This window comes from Diceros bicornis, chromosome 18 (assembly GCF_020826845.1).
Source record: "Diceros bicornis minor isolate mBicDic1 chromosome 18, mDicBic1.mat.cur, whole genome shotgun sequence".
Taxonomy (NCBI): domain Eukaryota; kingdom Metazoa; phylum Chordata; class Mammalia; order Perissodactyla; family Rhinocerotidae; genus Diceros; species Diceros bicornis.
In genome coordinates, this window is record NC_080757.1 from 27,762,898 (window position 1) to 27,786,666 (window position 23,769).

Consider the following 23,769-nt stretch of genomic DNA (forward strand, 5'->3'; position numbering starts at 1 on the left):
ATTTCTGAAATTGGGCTGCATGCAATCAATCAAGCATTTAATGTACTGTCCTCCCCTGACCCCCAATGAAAAGTTACTTTAAAGCAATGATGGGTCTCACAATTGAAGGCATCCTAGAATCAAAGTTATATGCAAAATAGAACATCTTATGAAACTTAGATATGGCTGGGTATACAGGTTGGAAAATAAAAGTTCCCAAGAGGAAAGCAGATGTATCCTTAAGATAAAATTTAGAAAGGTCAAGTAGCCCAGAAGAGAGATTGTACACTAAGAAGAATCCACTTTTCTTATTCCTTCTCCAAACATTTATCTTAAGAATTAATCTTAAAGAACCAGTTCTTTAAAATACAACCATTAATAAGCTCAAAACCTGTTTTACATATCTATAGGCCCTCAAATTATTTCCAGAAAAAGCAACGGCATAATAAATTAAAATTAAGTTACAAAACTAACACTGTAGCTAACAGAAGTGGGGAAATAAGAAGGTAGGAAAGAGGTGAAGAGTAATGCAGAGCTGAGAATTTCTTCATCTTATGTATACATATTAGGGAGCCAACATTTAGATGTCTAAAAAGTTGACAGAACAAGAAATTGAAATTTAAGGATATCATTCAAGTTAAAAAGGTAACCAACAGAAATCTGAAAATAATATAACTAATAAAACAAATCTTATCTATCATGGTAAAGAATCAGTAGATACTGTCAGTTCATCAATCAAGGCCTAGCGGTATAAGCATATCTGGAATTATGGCAGTAACCACCAGAAGTAGTAAATAAAAAAGTTAAAAAATAAAAATAAAAAAACAAAACTTGGTTATTTCCAGGGAATGGGACTAGAGCAATTAAGTAGGGAATCTTTAATTTTTCTAAATTTATAATCCAATTCTGTACTGCTTGAATCATACTACTTTTAAATTTTTAAAAATTATGAATTTTATAGATTAGTCACAGAATACTGTATCTTTCCCCACCCCAGTAGCTTTTGTGGCTTTTTTAAAAAATAAACTTGTTTTTGGAATAATGTTAAATTTAAAAGTTGCAAAGACAGTATAGAGAGCCCCCATATACCCTTCACCCAGTTTCCCTTAACGTTAACATCTTACATAATTATGCTACATTTGTCAAACAAGTAATTAACATTTCGATTTCACCATATTTTCCACTTATGTCCTTTTTCTGTTCCAGGATCCAATCGAAGATACCACACTAGTTGTTGTTTTTTTCCCAGCTTTATTGAAGTATAATTGATAAAGCCAATAGTTTTTAATAAGAAATAAAATTAATATTTAAATTATTTAATAAATAAATTTAGCTTGTTTCTCCTCTGATCAAAAGACTAATCCTATTAGAAAAGCTACTGGTTGAGTAATTACAAAGAGTATAGACATTTGCTTTGGTATAAGAGTATAAATCTAAAATAATCACCAAGATAAGAAACTGTTAACTAATAACTTTGAGAACTGTCTATCCAAAAGCAGACCATTGCTAATGCTCATTTAAAGAAAACTCAATTTTATTATTGTTTTCCAGCAGTATTTTCCAGCAGTGGTTAAGGTACCTACACTGCAAAGCAGACCAAAAACCTACTAAACACAAACCTAACTCCAAATGCTTAAAACAAAAAAAACCACACATACATATTCAAAAGAATTCTGCAGTAAACTCAGTATTATATTCAGATCTAAATGCATTATATACTAAGCTACTAAGTTAAAGCAAGTGTTATTCCCTTATTCAACAAGTATTTTATGGCTAAGCACATGGCACTACAGTAAGCACACAATTATTTAATTATAGTTATAAGTGCTCTAACAAAAACCTGGTACAGGATGCTATGACAACGTCTTAACAAGACCTAGACAATGAAAATACTTTTAATTCCTAAGGGGAAAAGAATCAAACTTGAGTAACGTCATAAAAGTTATTCTTATATCCTATGGTGCCTTACACTAGCCAACCCCAACACCTACTACTTCTCCAACCTCATCTCTTACTAGTCTTCCTCTAATACTTTCCCTTCTCCCTCAACTGGCCTCTCTGCTGTTCCTTAAACACACCAGGCCTTTGTACCTACTGTTACTAGATCTAAAACATTCTAGATATCTACATTCATCTTTGTCGGGTTTGTTTTTTTGTTGTTTTTTAGGGTTTTTTGCTAAGGAAGATTCACCCTGAGCTAACATCTGCTACCAATCTTCCTCTTTTTGTATGTGAGCCACCTCCACAGCATGGCCCCCTGACAGACAAGTGGTGTAGGTCTGCACCCAGAAACTAAACCTGGGCCGCTGAAGCGGAGCGAGCCGAACTTAACCACTAGGCCACTGGAGCTGGCCCAACCACTGTCAGGTTTTTATTCAAGTATCTTCTAGGTGAGGTCTTCACTGATTACCCTACTTTAAATGGCTCCTCAATTCCTCTTCTGGGATTTTTTTTGTTTTGGCTAAAGAAATAATCACAATCTAACATATTACACAGTTTACTTATTTCTTATAGTCATCCCAGAAGGTAAGCTCTATTGAAGGAGGAATCTGTCTCCTTTGTTCAAGGAGGTCCTTGAACACAAGGTCCTTGGCACATAGGAAGTATACACTAAATACTGCAGAATGAAGTCCATATCTGAACTTATTTCTAACCAAACATATTCCTTTTCTTATCAAGTCTCTATCTACATAGTTGCCCAAGCCAGAAGTATAAATCATACTAGATTTTTTTTTCCCTAAAACTCCCTCCATTCAACTAATCTATCACCAATTCTTACTGATTCTAACTCTTAAATATCTATGATTTGTCAGTGCTTTGTCCTTTTAAGGTCTAAATAACTGTTAAAATCTCTAATTTATCTTCTTGCTTTACACTGCTGCCAGTGATCTTTCTAAATGTTAATTCTGATCATGTAACTGGAAGGCTCAAAATCAACAGTTCCGCAATGTCTTTAGGACTAAATAAAAAAAACCTTACCATAGCACTTTAGACTCTTCACAGTCTGATCCTTACCACACTCTCTAGACACTAGAGACACCAAGAACTCCCCTTTTGCTTACCACAAATTTCTCCCCACTTCTTAATCATTCCTTAATACTTCTCTAAGCATTATCTCTGTGCTCCCATAAGATTCTATTCTTATCATAATATTTATCATAGCACTATTATTTATTTATTAATTGAACTCGTTCCCAGCTTGTAAATTCTTTGATAAAAGGAATTATAGCTTTAATATCCATGGAAGATTGAGTTATTGGTCCCAATTCTTCTCCCCTTTCTCATCTTTTTAATCATGGTAAAAAACATAAAATTTACCATCTTAACCATTTTTAAGTGTACCATTCAGTAGTGTTAAGTATATTCACACTGTTGTGAAACAGACCTCCAGAATTTTTTCATCTTGCAAACCTGAAACTACATCCATTAAACAATAATTCCCCCTTTCCAACTCCCCCGGCCCCTGGCAATCACCATTCTACTTTCTGTTTCTATAAATTTGACTACTTTAGATACCTCATATAAGTAGAATCATACAATATTTGTCTTTTTGTGACTGGCTTCTTTCACTTAGCATAATGCCCTCAAGGTTCATCCATGGTATAGCATGTGACAGGATTTTTTTCCTTTTAAAGGGTGAATAGTAATCCACTGTATATATATAACACATTTTGCTTAACCATTCATCCATCAACGGACACTCAGGTTGCTTCCACTTCTTGGCTATTGGGAATAATGCTGCTATGAACATGAGTGTGCAAATATCTCTTCAAGATTCTCCTTTCAATTCTTTTGGATATATACTCAGAAGCAGGATTACTGGATCCTACAGTAGTTCTATTTTTAATTTTTTGAGGAAACTCCATACCGTCTTCCACAGTGGTTGCACAATTTTACAATCCCACCAACAGTGCTCAAGAGTTTGAATTATTCTATCTTCACTTAATTGTTTTCTGTTTTTTTGATAGTAGACATCCTAACAAATGTGAGGTGGTATCTCGTGTTTTGATTTGCAATTCTCTGATTAGTGATGCTGAGCATTTTTCATACTCTTGTTGGCCATCTGTATATCTTTTTTTTTTTTCCTGAGGAAGATTTGCCCTGAGCTAACATCTGTGCCAATCTTCCTCTATTTTTTGTATGTGGGTCACTGCCATAGCATGGCTGACAAGTAGTGCAGGTCCATGCCTGGGATCCAAACCCACAAACCCGGGCCGCCAAAGCAGAGCATGCAAATTTAACCACTAGCCCGCAGGGCCGGCCCTGTATATCTTCTTCGAAGAAATGTCTATTCAAGTCTTTTGCCCATTTTTTAATCAGGTTATTTAATTTTTTTGTTGTTGAGTTGTAGGAGTTCTTTATAAATGCTGGATATTAACCCCTTATCAGATATATGATTTGCAAATATTTTCTCCCATTCTGTAAATTGCCTTTTCACTGTTGATTATGCCCTTTGATGCACAAAGGTATTTAAGTTTCATACAGTCCCATTTGTCTACTTTTGCTTTTGTTGCCTATGCTTTCGGTGTCATACCCCAAGAAATCACTGCCAAATCCAACGTCATGAAGATTTTCCCCTATGTTTTCTTCTAGAAGTTTTCTAGTTTTAGGTCTGATATCTAGGTTTTTAATCCAAACATTTTGTGTTAATTTTTGTATACAGTGTAAGATAAGGGTCCAGTTTCATTCTTTTGCATGAGAATATCCAGTTTTCCCAACACCATTTGTTGAAGAGACTGTCCTTTCCCCATTGTGTGGTCCTGGCACCCTTGTCAAAGATTATTTGAACACACACACACGAGTTTATTTCTGCATTTTCTATCCTATTCCATTGGTTTACATGTCTGTCTTTATGCCAGTACCACATTGTTTTGATTACTGTATCTTTGTAATATATTTTGCTCACTCATCTCTTTATCCAGGATCTTTGGTGGGACTTTGTAATTCCTCCCATTAGAGTTGAAATATACTTTCCCAATCCTTGACTTATGCTTGCTTTATGACTTGCTTTGGCCAAGCAGAAGCCTAAAATATACTTATGCAATTCATCTTGCCCCCCGGTGCTTCCTTCATCGGCATAAGAACACGCCCTGACTGGCTCGCTGATCTAAGGATGAGAATCATATGGAATACACACCTCTACCCAAGCTACAGTTTACAGTGTGGACTAGGTTAGCTAACACCCAGTTGACCTGCAGACAGATACATTAATAAGAATACATAACTGTTGTTTCAAGCCTCTATGTTTTGGGGATGGTTTCTTGCACAACAATAGCTGATACAGAAATTGGCACCAAAGGTGAGGTGCTACCATGACAAAAACCTAAATATGTGCCATTGGCTTTGGGACCAGATGATTGGTAGCAAGGAATATAAGACACTGAAACATGGTGAGGAAATTATGATGGGGGGCTGGGAAAATAGTGACCCACGTTACGTAGTGGAAAAATACTTCGTAGAACTGTTGCCTGAAATAATCTGGAAGAGAGAAAATGTGCCTAACAAACTTACAAAGTTGGGGGAACAGATCAAGTGTAAGTGTAATTTGGTTGTTACTAGCTATACTTGATAAAGTACTAATTAATTCAGAAATTAATTCAGAAAAGAACTTGCTGGTTTACAAGCATAATTTAGAGAGAATACAGACAGCCCAAAAACTGTAGGGCTGGAAAATAAAACTGTTTCTCAACAAAGTGATGGTGTGTCCTATACTATAACACAGCCTCAAGGAAAAGACCAAATCACGAGTGTGACTCTCATCTCCTTTGTAAGAATACCAAACATGATTCTTGATACCAGATGAAACACCAGGATTTTAAAACATTATTCCTAAGCCTCCATACATTTATTTTTCTCAAAGAGGGTATCTCAAGTAAACGAACCTATAAGCAACGAATTTTGTTACTGTATATGGGAATGAATATGTAACCATATTTGTACTTTTCTTTCCTTTGAGTGTCCTCTTGTTCTGACATAATTCTTCTATAATTGTTAACGTTGAGTTATAGAGCATATAAAAACATAATATAATTTCTAAATAGTATTTTTATCTTAGCAAACCACTAATGTTTAATTTCTGAGACAGATATGCCCATTATATATACTGATGTAAAACAGGCAGAAATCAATTTTCAAAGCATTTTTCTCAGGGGCCGGCCCCGTGGCTTGGTGGTTGAGTGCACGCGCTCCACTGCTGGAGGCCCGGGTTTGGATCCCGGGCGCGCACTGACGCACCGCTTCTCCAGCCATGCTGGGGCTGCGTCCCACATACAGAAGGATGTGCAGCTATAACATACAAATATCTACTGGGGCTTTGGGGGAAAAAAGGAGGAGGATTGGCAATAGATGTTAGCTCAGGGCCGGTCTTCCTCAGCAAAAAGAGGAGGATTGGCATGGATGCTAGCTCAGGGCTGATCTTCCTCACCAAAATAAATAAATAAATAAGTAAAATTTTTTTAAAAAAAGCATTTTTTTCTCTAAACAATAAAAAAGAATATGAGAATTAAAAGCAGGACAAAATGCTAAAAAAAAAGTTAAGAAAAACCCATATTCAACTGGTTAAAATGACTATTTTTTAAGATTATAAGCTTTTTACAGGTTTTTCAGGAAACTTAGAAGACATATTTCTTGGTAAAGGGGGCAAAATTTAAGCGTTTAAAGGGGAATTACTAACTAGAAATACTTAAGTCAAGGAAAACATTTATTAAGGAAGTGACTCAAGCAAGAATAATCTATTACATAGAGAAACTGTAATTTATTAGTTTTAGGGATCAAGTAAGTATGCTATACAAATGATTATAAATGCTGTGTGCTTACTCAGTAACTGAATAGCAGATTTTAAAATCTGAATTGCAAATACTTCCAATAATATTTGCAAGTATAAGCAACAACCTAAAACAATCTCATATTCTTTATCCTTAAAAAACAAAGAGGCTAAGAGACCTCAATTTTATATCCTCATTATTTTGGGCTTTTAATCAGTGAAGTATAGTTCTTAAAAATACAGATTTCAACTCTGTGTTTCATTTCATACCTAAAATATTAAATGAGAATAAAAAAGGACACTCAAAATGGATTTTTGCCACGATATAAAAAGCAAATAATATGACTAAAAATTTTGCTAAAGAGATTATTATAATCCAGGAACTGTTAAAAAGAAATGCATTATGGGGCCGGCCCCGTGGCTTAGCGGTTAGGTGCGCGCGCTCCGCTGCTGGCGGCCCGGGTTCGGATACCGGGCGAGCACCGACGCACCGCTTCTCCGGCCATGCTGGGGCCGCATCCCACATACAGCAACTAGAAGGATGTGCAACTACGACATACAACTATCTACTGGGGCTTTGGGGGAAAAATAAATAAATAAAAAAATCTTAAAAAAAAAAAAAAAAGAAATGCATTACTTAAATTCTATTAAATATTATTTAAGAAAATAAATGTAATCTGGTATATCCAAAAATCATGGCTCATAAAATGAAGAGGCCCATTACAGCCTTTCCGTACGTCCAATTGAGCACCTAACCTTCTTAACCTTTAACTCAGAAAAGAAAATTTGACTCTTGGATGTAAAGTGATAAATTTATCTCCAAGGGTTCTTTGTAAAAACTCAATATTCCAACATACAAAACATGTGATCAATCTCTCAGCTCCCTCTGTTTATCTGCACTGCCCTACTTACCAGCAGTTCTCAATTTCAGTTGCCTATGATTAAAGAAAAACATCATCTCCTATATTGTAAGCATATGTTCCCAATATAGTCTGATCTGATTGTAATATAAAACAGTTTAAAATAAAGCAAGTTTGCACAGGGTATAGGAGGAAAAACTAAACATTCTAAACATGGGATAAAACTTCTGAAATTCTTATATTAAAGTCAATATTCTAGCCAGAAAATACTATAGGACAAAGAGAATGTTAGGTAATAGAGCATACTAAATTCAAAACAGCATTTCTTTCAAGGAGAGGTATCATTTATAACATCGCCTCAAATATTTTTGGTACTCAGCACTTAGAAAAATTGAGTTAAAGCAAATACGTGTAACTACACTAAGAATCCAAGGTAGTATTAGCTACAGTCAAGTATTACAGAGAATACCCCTGCTCTCTAGGAGCTTATACTGTAATAACCCAAACAAAAAGGTATGACTGAGGCAGAATTTTACAGATGAAACGTGAATAATCTTCTATTGTAGAAAAATTTTCCTCATTTAAGTAGTGAAACAAGATTCTTTATTTCTAAGAAAATGAAAATATGCTTACAGATTAAAGTTAGCTGTTCTAATAACATAACAGTTTAACATGTATATGTACTGCTTTAGGCAGTGCCATATCTAATCTATTTTTAGCACTTCTGTTAGGTGGGTACAGAAAGATGATATCCCCTTTTACTGGTAGGGAATTCAAGGCACAGAGAAGTTAAATGGTTTGTCTTAAAATCATAACACTAGTTAAAGGCAATGTTGACTTAAAACCCTGGTCACCCTGCCAAAGCAATCCTGAGAAAAAAGAAAAAAGCTGGAGGTATCATAATCCCTGACTTCAAAATATACCACAAAGCTATAGTAATCAAAACAGCATGGTACTGGCACAAAAACAGACACACAGATCAACGGAACAGAACTGAAAGCCCTGAAATAAAACAATACAATCTTTGGACAGCTAATCTTAGACAAAGGCACTAAGAACATACAATGGAGAAAGGAAAGTCTCTTCAATAAATGGTGCTGGGAAAAACGGACAGCCACATGCAAAAGAATGAAAGTAGACCATTACCTTACACCATAACAAAAACTAACTGAAAATGGATTAAAGACTTAAACGTTAAGACCTGAAACCTTAAAACTCTTAGAAGAAAATACAGGCAGTACACTCTTCGACATGGGTCTTAGCAGTCTCTTATCAAATACCATGTCTACTGAGGCAAGGGAAACAAAAGAGAAAATGAACAAATGGGATTTCATCAGACTAAAGAGCTTCTGCAAGGCAAAGGAAACCAGGAACAAAATGAAAAGACAATCTACCAACTGGGAAAAAACATTTGTGAATCATATATCCGACAAGGGGTTAATTTCCAAAATATATAAAAAACTCATACCACTCAACAACAAAAAACAACCCAATTAAAAAACAGGCAGAGGATATGGACAGACATTTTTCCAAAGAAGATATACAGATGGCCAACAGACAAGAAAAGATGTTCAACATCACATTACACCTGTCAGAATGGCTATAATTAACAAGACAAGAAAAAACAAATGTTGGAGAGGATGTGGAGACAAGGGAACCCTCATACACTACTGGTGGGAATGCAAACTGGTGCAGCCCCTATGGAAAACAATATGGAGATTTCTCAAAAAATTAAAAAGAGAAATACCATATGATCCAGCTATCCCACTACTGGCTATTCATCCAAAGAACATGAAATCAACAGTTCAAAAAGATTTATGCATCCCTATGTTCACTGCAGCATTATTCACAATAGCCAAGACATGCAAGCAACCCAAGTGCCCATTAAAGGATGAATGGATAAAGAAGATGCGGGATATACAATGGAATACTACTCAGCCATACAAAAAGACAAAATTGTGCCATCTGCAACAACATGGATGGACCCTGAGGGTATTATGCTAAGTGAAATAGGCCAGACAGAGAAAGACAAACACCATATGATTTCACTCATATGTGGAAGATAAACACATAGACAAAGAGAACCAATTAGTGGTTACCATGGTTACCAGATGGGAAGCGGGGGAGGGGGGAGGGCAAAAGGGGTAAAGGGGCACATATGTATGGTGACAGATAAAAACTAGACTATTGGTAGTGAACACAACATAGTCTATACAGAAACTGATATGTAATAATGTACACTTGGGGAAAAAAAACCCTAGTCACACTAAAAACCTTGGGGGAAAAAAACCCTAGTCACACTAAAAACCAGTTAAATTAAAAATCGGCAAAGGACTTAACAGACACTTTTCCCAAGAAGATATACAAATGGCCACCAAGCACAGGAAAAGATGCTCAACATCACTAATCATAAAGGATATGCAAACCAAAACTACAATGAGATACCACTTCACACCCATAGGGATGGCTATTATTAAAAAAAGAAAGAAAGAAAGAAAGAAGTGTTGATGAGGATGTGGAATGGAATTGGAATCCTCCTGCATTGCTGGTGCGAACGTAAAACGGTGCAGCCACTGTGTACAAGAGTATGGCAATTCCTCAAAGAAAAGATCAAACACAGAAGATCCAGCAATACCACTTCTGGGTACATTGCCAAAAGAATTGAAAGCAGGGATTTGAACGTATATTTGTACAACAATTTTTCTAAAACCATTATTCACAACAGACAAAAAGTAGAAACAACCCAAATGTCCATTGACAGGTAAAGGGATAAACAAGGTGTGGTATAAAAATACAATGGAATATTATTCAGCCTTAAAAAGGAATGAAATTGTGGGGCACACTACAACATGGATGAGAATCTTGAGGACATCATGCTAAATGAAATAAGCTGCATACAAAAGGACAAATACTGTATGATTTCACTTAAATCACAGAACTCTGTCAAACTCACAGAGACAAAATAGAATGATGATTACTAGGGGCTGGGAGGGGCGAAAATAAGGAGTTATTATTTAATTGGCAGATTTTCAGTTTGGGAGATGATGAAAAACTTCTGAAGATAGTGGTGATGGCTGCACAACACTGTGAATGTACTTAATGCCACTGAGCTGTACATTGAAAAATGGTTAAAATGGTAAATTTTGCTGTGTATATTTTACCACAATTAAAAAAAACCCATCATTTTAATTCCTAGATTTTTATTCCATTAATTCAATAGTTTCCAAATCTGTCTTTCCTTACAATCACCTGGTGATCTTTTAAAACTTTCCAAGCCCAGGCCACACTCCCAGGTTAACACAGACATCAATATTTTTTTAATCTCTCAAGGTGATTCCACATCCAGACAAGTTTGACAACCACTGCATTAATCTCTATTTCTGTCGCCCTCATAGTAATTTTTTAAATTTCTTACATTTACAGGTATAATGTCAGTATCAGAGATGCTTAACATACCTCCATGAATAAAAGACCTATATTAAAATTCAGAAGATAACACTTTATCTGTGAATTCTGTATATACTTATGCTCACTTAGTGAACACATTACTTACATTATACAGTAAAGAATACTTAGAAAGCAACAACATATTTTGGTTTACAACTTCAAGTGCTCTGCAAATACTCTTTATATGCTTGTATTTCTCCAATATAAGTAGTTTTTAAGTCTTCTGTTTTACTATTTCCTATCACTTTAAAAAGATGTAGGTACAGGAGATATAGTGAGACAGGATCCACAATCTGTCTCATATTTTTCAGGACCTATAATCTAGCTCCAACACTTGCAAGCTGTATGACCTTGGACAAGTTACTTAACCTCTCTGTGCTTCAGGTTTAACAATTGTAAAATTGGACTAATAATAGGGTTGTTGTGAGAATTGAGTTAATACATATTAAGCCCTAATTTCAAACACTGCCTGGCCAGTTTTTTGTGTTTTTTTTTTTTTTTTAAAGATTTTATTTATATATTTTTCCCCCCAAAGCCCCAGTAGATAGTTGTATGTCACAGCTGCACATCCTTCCAGGTGCTGTATGTGGGACACGGCCTCAGCATGGCCGGAGAAGCGGTGCGTCGGTGCGCGCCCGGGATCCGAACCTGGGCCGCCAGTAGCGGAGCGCGCGCACTTAACCGCTAAGCCACGGGGCCGGCCCTGCCTGGCCAGTTTTGCTTAGGCCAAAGTTTCTCACTCCCCTCATTCCCTTCAGAAAAAAATTTCTCTATCATCATTCATATCTGAAACCTATAGTTCAAAAAGACACATTTGCATGAGTCAGTAGTAAGAATCTTAGTAAAAATTAAGTAAGAAAAGCTTAACGGGGAAGAAAAAAAGAGAGAAAGAAATCTTTCTTAGGACTTAATTTTTCTCATAAATGCTTCTGGAAAGCATGAAAATATGGAAAACTGACCATGCAAATCCTAATGACTCAGGCATCATACAGAAATTTCATGGGTCCTAAGTACTATTATATCATCACTTAAGATTTCAGAAACAGAATGCATAAAATAATCTTGATGACAGACATTAATGACAGATCAGCATAGACAGGTTGCAGGGAGGGAAAAAAAGACAGTAACCATGCCAAACTTGGGAAATAGTGGGTACCTTCACATAAGGTGAAGGTTTCCCCTACCTTTGAGATTCTAGAGCACACTCACAATTTAACATACAATTTTAAGAGGGTTCACAGACCAGATACAAGATATCTTTTATCAAAAAAACACTACCAAGCTCAGCTGGGCATAAAGCCTTAGAACTGTGCTGTTAATGCAGTAGCCAATATACACATGTAATTATTGAGCACTTGAAATGTGGCCAGTCCAAATTGAGATGTACTCTATAATCATAGAATACATATTAGATTTTAAAGACTTAGAGGAAAAAAAAAGTAAAATACCTCATTAATACCTTCTGCATATTTAATTAATGCTTAAATGACATTTTGAATACCCTGGTTTAATAAAATCTATTATTAAAATTAATTTCACCTGGGTTTTCACTTTTTTAAATGTGTCTACTAGAAGATTTAAAATTACATGTGACTCACATTATATTTCTATTGGACAGTGCTACCTTAGAAAACAAGAAGAGAGGAAATGAGTCCTTAGAAAATTTAATAGTGATAGCTCTTAGCTTCCCTAGAAGTTCGTGTTTTCAGAGGTGTTAAGAAACCCAACCAAAGGACATCCTAAAGCTATATAAAATGGCTACTAATATTTCTCCAAAGGAGACTTAAATCTTGTGGTGCTTACATTTAATTAAATGTTGGAGATAAAGGGACCGTGTAAAAGCCACAGGTGTGGCAGAAGACAGACATAGCCTTATGAGTAAAATTTTAAGTATATTCTTTCATCTACTGACTTAAAAACAAAAACAACCTTGACTAACTCCTTTAGTGAAGCTCCTAAAATATTAATTATAAGCGTAAATGCTCTGGTATAAGCAACACCACCCAAAAGAACTTTCTGCAATGATGGAAATACTCTACATCTACACTACCCAATACAATAGCCACTAGTCATATGAGTACTTGAAATGTGGCTTGTGCAAATGAGGAACTGAATTTTTTTTTATTTGCTTTTTTATTCAGGTAACATGGTTTATAACATTATATAAGTGTCAGGTATGCATCATTATATTTCAACTTCTGTACAGACTACATCATGTTCACCACCAGAAGTCTAGCTGCCATCTATCACCATACAAATGTGCCCCTTAACCTTTTTCAGTCTCCCACCACCCTCCTCCCCCTCTGATAAATACCAGTCTATTCTTCTATCTATGTGTTTGTTTGTTATTGTTGTTTAATTTTGTGAATTAAAACTACAATGTGGGGGCCGGCCCAGTGGCGCAGCGGTTAAGTGCACGCACTCTGCTTTGGTGGCCCAGGGTTTGCAGGTTCAGATCCCGTGCGTGCACCACTGCTTGTCAAGCCATGCTGCGGTGGCGTCCCATGTAAAGTAGAGGAACATGGGCATAGATGTCAGCCCAGGGCCAATCTTCCTCAGCAAAAAAGAGGAGGACTGGCATCAGATGTTAGCTCAGGGCCCATCTTCCTCACAAAAAAAAAAAATTAAAAAAAACTACAATGTGAATTTTTAATTTTATTTTTTTCAATTAATTAAAATTTAAATAGCCACATGTGGCTGGTGGCTACTATACTGAACAGCACAGTTCTAAAACTTCTCTACAAGAAAAACAAAAAACATTAAATTTCCTTATTTTGCCCTAATATTCTAGTTACAACTAATTCTGTACAAATACTTGGGGAAGTGCTCCTCTCCTTCATGTGAACTTTGCCTGTTTCATCCCAAGATGAAAAATCTCTGTGGATCAGGTTCTTGGCTAATACTTAAGCCTTAATTTCAGGACCCCAAACAAGGGTTTAGAACATATGGAACCAGACATTTGAACCTATCTTCTTTACGTTATATCCAGCAAGGATTTATTTATTCTATTGTATCTATCCATCTATCTATATCCTATATTGCCTTTTAAAATTGAGGTTAAAGACAACTATTTTACAAAGCAGAGTAAAAATCTCAAATCAGATTTACCAACTGAGCAATACACTGTTTCCACAGAAATTAATTATATGGCTACATCTGTAGTGGAGCGAATGGCATAAAATTAAAATAAATATTAAAACCAAATATGTTCCCAATTAACTTATTTCCCTCCTATACAATCTCAATTGCCACTTAGTTAGCAGACCTCTTATGTCAATACATACTGTAAGATACTGGACTAGCTGTCTAAAAAAAAAATTCATTACTAGTATCTTTCCACCCTGTGTACCTTCCTAGAAGCATTTAAACTCTTCCTAAATAAATATACAAAATTTAACTGACCATTCAGCTAAATTGCTATAATAGATTCAACATTACAAAAAGCTTAACCAAACACAAACTTAAGATAGTTCTTCAAAATAATCTGATTCAAATGTGCTCTCAAACATCACAAGTTCGTAACATCTTTTACTAGGAGAATATTTAAAACCTACAGTAAGTCATTGGTACATGACTTACATAGGTACAGCCCATCTCCCTGTGGTTTTACTAGCAAACACAGGGACTGTCATCCGATCCAGTCCCTTGCAGTGTAGGAAAACACCTAAACTGTTCAAGACAAAATATTACTCATTCTTTTAACTAAATATCTGAAGACTGGTACTTCTTTTAAATTTCTTGTTAAGTTTGTTTCAGTGGTTAATTACCCTTATAGTTGATGGGTTCTTTACAGCTAACCTAGCTGGACCACTAGATTTAATTCTATTTCCTCTCTTTCAGTCCCTCAAGACTGCCACAGTTAACCAGAAAATTAACTACATGGAAGTCCGGATTATTAGAAGATGAGAATCTATACTTCAGAGGGGAAAAAATGGAGGAAGAAGAAAATAAGAAAAAGGTCAGGAATATTATTTTCTCTTTTGTTCAAATCAAACCGGTTTCACAGCACAAATTTTCTTCCTTGACAACTATGTTAATTCCTTTTAAGAATGTTTATACAAGTTTAACAAAAAGTGAATCGACCAGTAAACAAAAATAGTATATGATGTTCCTTAATGGGTTAGATTCATAATGGGCTAGAAATGCATTAATTTATAATCCAATCTCTATCTACCTTCCCAATATCATTCCATTGAATTCAATGGAAAAGTAGGTAGTCACAAATCATAATTAAAAGAAATTCAGAGGGCCGGCCCCGTGGGTTGGCGGTTGGGTGCGCACACTCCGCTGCTGGCAGCCCGGGTTCGGATCCCGGGCGCGCACCGACGCACCGCTTCTCTGGACATGCCGAGGCCGAGTGCCACATGCAGCGACTGGAAGGATGTGCAACTACGACATGCAGCTATCTACTGGGGCTTTGGGGAAAAAAAAAAAGAGGAAGAGGATTGGTAGTGGATGTTGGCTCAGTGCCGGTCTTCCTCAGCAAAGAGAAGAGGATTAGCATGGATGTTAGCTCAGGGCTGATCTTCCTCACAAAAAAAAAAAAAAAAGAAAGAAATTGAGAGACTTATCTGCTTGATTTTTTCTACTTGCTTTTCTAAAGGGAGGAGAGGTGGCAGGGAAGCTGCTATGAAAAAAGATTCGAGGACCAGCATTTATCTTTCCTGGATAAAGTCAGTTTTGTACCACAACTATGCTTCAAGAGCAATTCACAAGAGCATATACTATTTCTGGTACCACTCCACCAACAAAAACACGATTTAAATTCAGCTCCCCTTCTAAATGGGTCAGCCCATGGAAAAACACATGGTTAAATAATAAGTAGAATCTGTTGGATTCATGGAAATCTCCAATATGAAAAGTTCTATTTTCCATTAATAACAGCCCATTTAAAAAGTTTCTTTCATAAAGAGAAATAAAGATACATCCAGTATCTTACATGGGTGATTGAACATATTCATTTACCTCTACTTCTGTGTGAAACCCCCTCCATATACACCAGGGGAAAGCAAGCGGGGGATGGGAGTTGGGGGGAGGTAAGATAGTTAAACCATCAACGGATCAATCCTGAATAACTGAAATAACTGGAAACTCAATAAACATGTTGGGCCGGCCTCGTGGCTTAGCGGTTAAGTGTGCGCGCTCCGCCGCTGGCGGCCCGGGTTCGGATCCCGGGCGCGTACCGCTTCTCTGGCCATGCTGACGCCGCGTCCCACATACAGCAACTAGAAAGATGTGCAACTATGACATACAACTATCTACTGGGGCTTTGGGGGAAAATAAATAAATAAATAAAATTATAAAAAAAAAAAAAAGAACAGTATTTAAAAAAAAAAAGAATAAACATGTTACTTGCTTCTAAAATTTTAAGCAGGTAAATTAAAAGGGATTGCCTCTGAAGAGCACATCTAGTAGTTGGGGCTCAGGATTGCAGCTTTTCATTTTAAATCTTGGTAATCTATTTGACTTCTTAAAACTATATAAATGTATATGGTGAACATTGCTAATTGCGTACCTGGTATCTATTTCCCCTTCTTCTAATTGCCTACCTAATATCTATTCTCCATTTCTTCTTACTAACCAGAAGCCTTATTTTGTTCACAGTGGCAATGTTCCCACAGAAAAAATACTTGTTTTTCTCAGTATAGCCAATAATATGCCAGCTAAAGTTTCCAGAAAAGAATCTACTTTCTGATGCAAGGGACACCCCTTTTCGCTTCCTCCCTTCCTTCCTCTTCCCCCTTAGAATCCACTGTGAGTGAGATCTGGAGGTGCTACACCCACTGGGACCATGAGGATAAAAGCCAGAGGCTAAAGATGACAGACCAGAAAACTCCAGGGAACCTGAGTCCTTAACAATGACATTACTGAAGAGATGCACCAGTACTGGACTATCTACCTCCAGACTCCTCTGCTACTGAGAAAAACCAATTCCTACATAAGCCAGGTAGTTAGGTTTTCTGCCATTTGCAACTGAATGCATTCCTAACTTGTACAACTAATTATTTTGTTGACGATAAAGGTTTATTTTAATTTTCAAAGAGAAAAATGAAAAAATGAAAGAGCCTTGATTTGTTCAGGTTTATCTACTCATCCATTCTACTAAAACTAAAAAAGGAAGTTTGAAAAAACTCCAGGTGCACATGAAAAAAGATATGTACATATGACATAAAAGATGGCATCTCAACAATGATTACAATCACAACCAAATGTTTACTTCCTATTCTTACATCTTTCAGGGAAAACTAATAAATTTCCTTCATTTTTCTCTTCGCCCACATCCCTTCTTACTTGCCACTGTTTCATCTCTCTTGAAGCCTCACTAACTCCACAACTGCTTGGGACTGAATCTTGTAACAGATTGTGCCTTATATTATTTAAATCACAGAGAATCGTAGTAACCTGCATAGGAAAAGAAGGGATCAAAGTCTTCTATGCCTCCATCTGCAGCTACTCTACAAATTAGTGTCATAAATTTGCTTAACTCAAAGTTCAAGAAAATTATAAACACTCCAAGAGTAAACATGTCTTATATAGAAAAACACAAATTTAAATTACTTTAATTAAAGTAAAATGAGAGTTTTGGGAATGAGAAGGGTTAACAACCCAAAACATAACTATACATCACTATCTTTAACAAGGATTAATATCATTTAATTTTAACAGAGTACCATGAATATATTCCCACTAGTACTAAAAAAGCATACTTCAACGCATAAGCCTCTGTTTTCATCCCATGTTTTTTTCTATCATCCTAAATCAAAACTTAGGCCACTGTACTGACACACAACCTCTTCCACTGCAAGAAAACCCTTAAACTGTATAAAAGAAATGGTGAAGTGGTCAAAGAAAATTGAATACTTATAGTACTTTGCCAAAGTTAATGTTTGTATGATATTAGCTTATTTTATTCCACATTTGCTATAAAGCCATAAATTAACAAGCCTAAAGAAATATCAAGTAAGAGTTTAAATAAGATAGCTTACCTTTTATTTATAGGTTTTTCATCTTTTTCATAAGGCTTTACAAACCACTTGCCAATACGTACAAAGTTCCGGTTCATTAAACACCGTTCCAATAGATTGTGAACTGCTTTGAAAAGCAGAGTACGGCATTCATAGGAAAGTCCATTCTCCCACACTCCATCTTCCTCTTCTACAACAGAAATGAAAGAAACGAAAAAGTAGTGGCACTTTACCTACTCAGAGCCAAGTAACAAGTGCTACAGTTTAAAATTTAAATTCATAAACCCTACTTCACCTCAGAACATTGAGATACAATCACTTTGATATATTTCTAGACATTAAAATATCAAATTTCAAAGTTACTCCATAAGGAATAAAATGCCTCAGTGCCATGTATTCTATTAAATTACCTGAAAATTACTTTCCTGCTGTATAAAAAGAAAACACTATATTGCAAAAACACTGATTTGGTTTCTGTATCAATGAAAAGGACATGTAATAAGCTGGAAAATATTAAACATACTCTATACCTAAGATACCAATTTCTAAGCTGGCTCATTTGTTACTTGTCCTAATTTCTCCAATCATTCAGCCTGCCAAAAGAACCAGCCAGTTAATAATTAAATTCAACACATTTTATGTCCATCAGCATTCTAATCCACGACTCAACTATAAAAATAAGTGATGAATAAAAAGGAAGCTTTTGGCACAGAGCCTAACAAGCAATGCATTATCAGCCACCTTAGGTCTCATTACAAACAAATGACTCCCATGATTACTATTCAATATAGAATCCTCTACTTGGAGGAAAAATTCAAAAATTTAAAGACAAATTTTATTTATTTATTAATTTTTGTGTGTGTGTGAGGAGATCAGCCCTGTGCTAACATCTGCCAATCCTCCTCTTTTTTTGCTGAGGAAGACTGGCCCTGGGCTAACATCCATGTCCATCTTCCTCCACTTTATATGGGACGCCACCACAGCATGGCTCGCCAAGCAGTACGTCGGTGTGCGCCCGGGATCCGAACCGGCAAACCCCGGGCCGCAGCAGCGCGCACGCACTTAACCACTTGCACCACCGGGCCAGCCCCTAAAGACAAATTTTAAATGGCACTTCTGATATAAAGTTACAGCTATCTTCACTAACTATTCAGCCTCAATTTTGCCAGCAAATCTATTAACCACTCCAAGTTAACTCACCAAACAAACATTAACATAGTCATCTTAAGTCTGGATGTAGTTCAGAAAAAAAAATTTTTCACTCTATCCATTTCATATCTATAATAACGCATCCAATGAATCCTGCTACAAATGACAGATATTACTTCAGCATTTTAATTTTTATCATATTTTAAATTGCTATTTCAAATATATTTTAGTATTCTTCTATAGCTTATATACCTTTATAAACATTTTATAAACACAGTTCTTTTTTTTTTTTTTTGTGAGGAAGCTCAGCCCTCAGCTAACATCTGCCAATCCTCCTTTTTGCTGAGGAAGACTGGCTCTGGGCTAACACCCGTGCCCATCTTCCCCTACTTTACATGGGACGCCGCCACAGCATGGCTTGACAAGTGGTGCGTCAGTGTGCGCCCGGGATCCGAACCCGGGCCACCAGCAGCGGAGCGCGTGCACTTAACCGCTACGCCACTGGGCCAGCCCTCTTCTTTCAATGTAAGTAAAAATAAGTGACAAAACCTTTTTTAATTCAACACTAAAAATATATACACTACACCCACAGAAAAATAATCAACTATGATGTTTTTGAATAAAAGTAGAGACATGTATTAAGTGACATATGGTTTATATTCATAACACACAACAAATGGGTAGAATAAACATTAACTAAAAAGCACGACAGTGGACTTTAAGTGCACTAGAAATTTGTGCCACTACAAAGACTGATGTTGATTTTATGTTGTTCTTTAAAGTGTTCCCTAATTATAGTTAAGTCTTTCAAATCAACTAATTGTGTTTTTTCTAAAAAGGTAAGATTTTAAAAAATGAGGTAAGCTTTAGAAAACGACAATTCTTGGGAGTTGGAGTAAAATAATTTTTAAATCATTACTATTAAATAGAAAAAGTTCTTCACATTCTATTATATTGCAGACATCCTTATCTACTTCCATTTAAAGCCAAAACTTTATGAGTTTCACTTTATTAAAGAAAAGAGTAGGCTAGGAGAAAAGAGAAGTGGCACATAGTGACTTCACTTTAATTACTTAAAGGTGGAGACTGCAAGCATATTTGTGAACTGCTGAGAGAAAAAAAATGAATCTTTCTCAATCAGTCTGCTTTCAGCTTAATGAGCTTCTATCATTTCAAAATTAAATAGCTACATTAAGAGTTTTACCTCAAATTATGTGACTTATGACTACTAAAAATATATATGTTCTTAATTCCAAGAGAATTATGCTGAGAATATCTCCCAGTTCTTCACTTATTTATAATCTATTTCGTATACTCTATTTTTATTGCCTCTTACCTCAAAAATCCTTACCTTCTAAGAAGCACAATGGTTGCAACATTTTTGTCCTACACAAATAGCCTTTACCAAAATCTTTTTTCTAACTACTGTCTTAAAGCATTGAAGATACCAGACACACAGTTACCCTCATATATCAAAGTTGTACAATCACTATAAACTTCAAATATCAGAAATGTATTCACATAAGACTTCAGACTGAATTTGCCTTCTTCCCAAAAAGAGTAAACATAAAAATCTCTGGAATAGGGGCCAGCCCCGTGGCTTAGCAGTTAAGTGCGCGAGCTCCCCTGCTGGCGGCCCAGGTTCGGATCCCGGGTGCGCACCGATGCACTGCTTCTCCAGCCATGCTGAGGCCGCATCCCACATACAGCAACTAGAAGGAAGTGCAGCTAATGACATACAAATATCTACTGGGGCTTTGGGGGAAAAAATAAATAAAATTATATATAAAAAAAAAATCTTTGGAATAGTAAAAGCTGTAATATAATAATTTATATAAATTTTCACATAAAATTCTGAAAATTTTATGGTTTTATTTTAAAAATCTATTTCAGTTAAACTTGTAGCTAAATGATTTAAGAATACTAAATATAGTTTAGAAAATTTATCAGTATTAATTTTCAAGCATTTCTCCCTCACTGTTCTAAATTTTATCTAGAGAAACTCAGGTGAACTTAATCCTCATTTTACATTATACCCTCAAATGCCCACAATTCTCATTAACACTAAATGGGAGTTATGCATAAAACAAAGAACAGACCACCTGTTAGGGTTTTCTAAAGCCAACAAATCTCTGAAGTACATTTTCACCTATGTGGCAAGCGTGTTAAGTATAGCGTAATAAGCAACCATTACGCTCAAGTAACATAATTTCATTTTTCATTGCTGAGGAAATAATAAGTCCTAATAACACTCAATGAAAAGCCTGAAGATTTGGGGGGGGGTGGATGTGGACGGGGGGCAGGGTGTCACTTAGAAACAAGAAGCCTACTGAGCCAAGCTTCTGATATCCTAGTGTTATAATAACCGTAATGAAAGTACTTCTCTAACATGTTGTATCCAGAGATATGAAAAGTGAAATGGTATAACCCACCCACCCAAGACATAGTGATATGCACCTCTTACACTAATTAAAACAAGTCCTTGAATCTCAACACCAGCATTATAATAAGAAAAGGAGGGAGAGAGGAACACATGGCAAATCTTTACCTAGCTCTTTTGAACTTAATCAACCATAACCTAATGGAAAAAGTCTGCTTAATGTATTTAAATAAACGTTTTCCTCCTCTGGTATCTGTATCCCCAGAGAAAATAGTTTCAATTCTGTGTTTTTAATACTTTTCTGTTACTATTAGCATTAGAACTCTTAATCATCATTACTTGAAAAAATTTTACAAAGTATTTATTGAAGAAAACAATGCAAAAGTTCAAATGCTGAGTTTGATTGCCAGAAAATATTTTTTTCTGAGGATACAGATTATAGTGACGCCAAAAGTATGTGATAGGTCATCAAAATAATTCTCCATGAGTGGGGAAAAAAATTAAAAACAAAAAAGCTGATACACCTAGTATTCATACTCAATATTTTTTTCAAAACTGACATCTTTAAATATCTCCAGTGATAAGCTGGTAAAAAAGGAATCTTTTTCTAAATAGCTCTGCCAAGCTACTAAAATGCAACATACACTAATGAATAATAAGTGGGTCAAAAATTATCATGGTAGAAAATACCATGTATTTCCTTAAAGAATAAAGAGAAATGTTTATATGTCTAGTTCAGGGTTTGTCTTGAACAATAACTGCCCATTCATGAGCCATTCATTCAACAAATATTACTGAGAGCCTTAAGTTGGCAGCATCATTGATCTATGGCAAAATCTGAAAAACTCTGGTTTAAAAACAGCCTAATATGTTGATGATTATCTTTGAAGATTTAAAAGATACACTTTCTTGCTCAAAATGGACAGTACACAGAAGAAATATGGCAAACAAGGCTGTCCACAGAAGACTAGCCAATATAAAAAGTTGGGTCACAAGTAAATCATGGAACAGAAGATAGAAATGAATTAACTCTCTTCAGGCTACCGGGAGCACACAACAATTTTTTACTTTGACTGACACTAGATTCCTATACTTGGCTGTTGTTTATCTATTTGTCAATCCTGTTTAAGCTGCCACTTAAGGTTAAATTTCACTATAATTAATATCCTTCAATAAAAGAACCCAAAATTAAATTCTAAGACTAACCAATGGTCCATTTAGATTGACAGTATTATGATGAAATTCCAGTATAATGAAAGTATATGGACATGTCACTAAAATCCCATAAACAGACCATAGGAGCCAGGAAAAATAACAAATATTTTTAGCCCTGACTACGTCTGTTTTTTTAGTTCTCAAGGTATCAGTTTCCTCAAAGAGTCTCATCACATTCTAGCTTACTATGATTTTTTTAGGATGCAAACCTCAGGGGAGTATTTTTTGTTTTTATTTTTGTTTTAAGGGGAAGACTAAAAGCCAATGATGACAGCAATAAAATTCCAAAAAGGTTAAGGCACAGAATAAAAATACCCAGAAAACTCTTCTCCTTCAAGGACACACTAATGATAATGAAACAATTTTACTTTGAAGCAAACTAACAGTACACTTAAAAGAAGCAATTGGTCCTACCCACTACAAAGACTTTTGACCAGAGTTAATGGATTAAGCTAATATTTTCCCACTACCGATTTTACACTTCTATCACACAACCACTAAACAAGATCTACTACAAAGTTTAAATTAAAAAAATAAAATTAAAAAGGCTGTAATCAGAGAAGAGTTTTATTCCCTAATCCTTTTTCTATCAAAACATATCAAAATTGATTCAACTATCCATTCTCTGGGAGTACAGCAAAAAGTTAAAAAAAAAAAAAATTTGGCTTTCAGATTCAAGGAATATTTTGAACAAATATCTCTCTGGAATGTTACACTTAGGCCAATACCCGTTAGCACAAATCCTGACCCAAAAATCAAGTCCTTGCAAATTACTAAACAGTACTGATTACTGCTACAAAACAAGTAACTGAGGGTTTAAAGTATGTGTCAAATCAGATTTGGTTTGCTATAACAGATTTTTACCAATTAGCAACAAAAAAAGTTTCCATTCTGTTTCTACACATTACCTAAACTTGAAAGGAAGGTGATTCAAACATGTGCTACATGATATGAGACAGGCAGAAATTTAAAACACACTATGGAACCTGACCAGATTCTTCAGAACTATCA

The 23,769-nt window shown here is 35.6% G+C and overlaps 1 protein-coding gene across 2 annotated transcripts in view; it reads right to left on the reverse strand.

The window, feature by feature from the left end:
• The window catches only part of MED13 (mediator complex subunit 13), a 96,391-nt gene that overhangs the window by 67,230 nt on the left and 5,392 nt on the right, over positions 1-23,769 (reverse strand). For both annotated transcript variants that reach the window (XM_058560494.1, XM_058560495.1), the window contains exon 3: positions 18,036-18,204. In XM_058560494.1, coding sequence (XP_058416477.1) covers positions 18,036-18,204 — 169 coding nt within the window. The remainder of the gene's footprint in view (positions 1-18,035; positions 18,205-23,769) is intronic.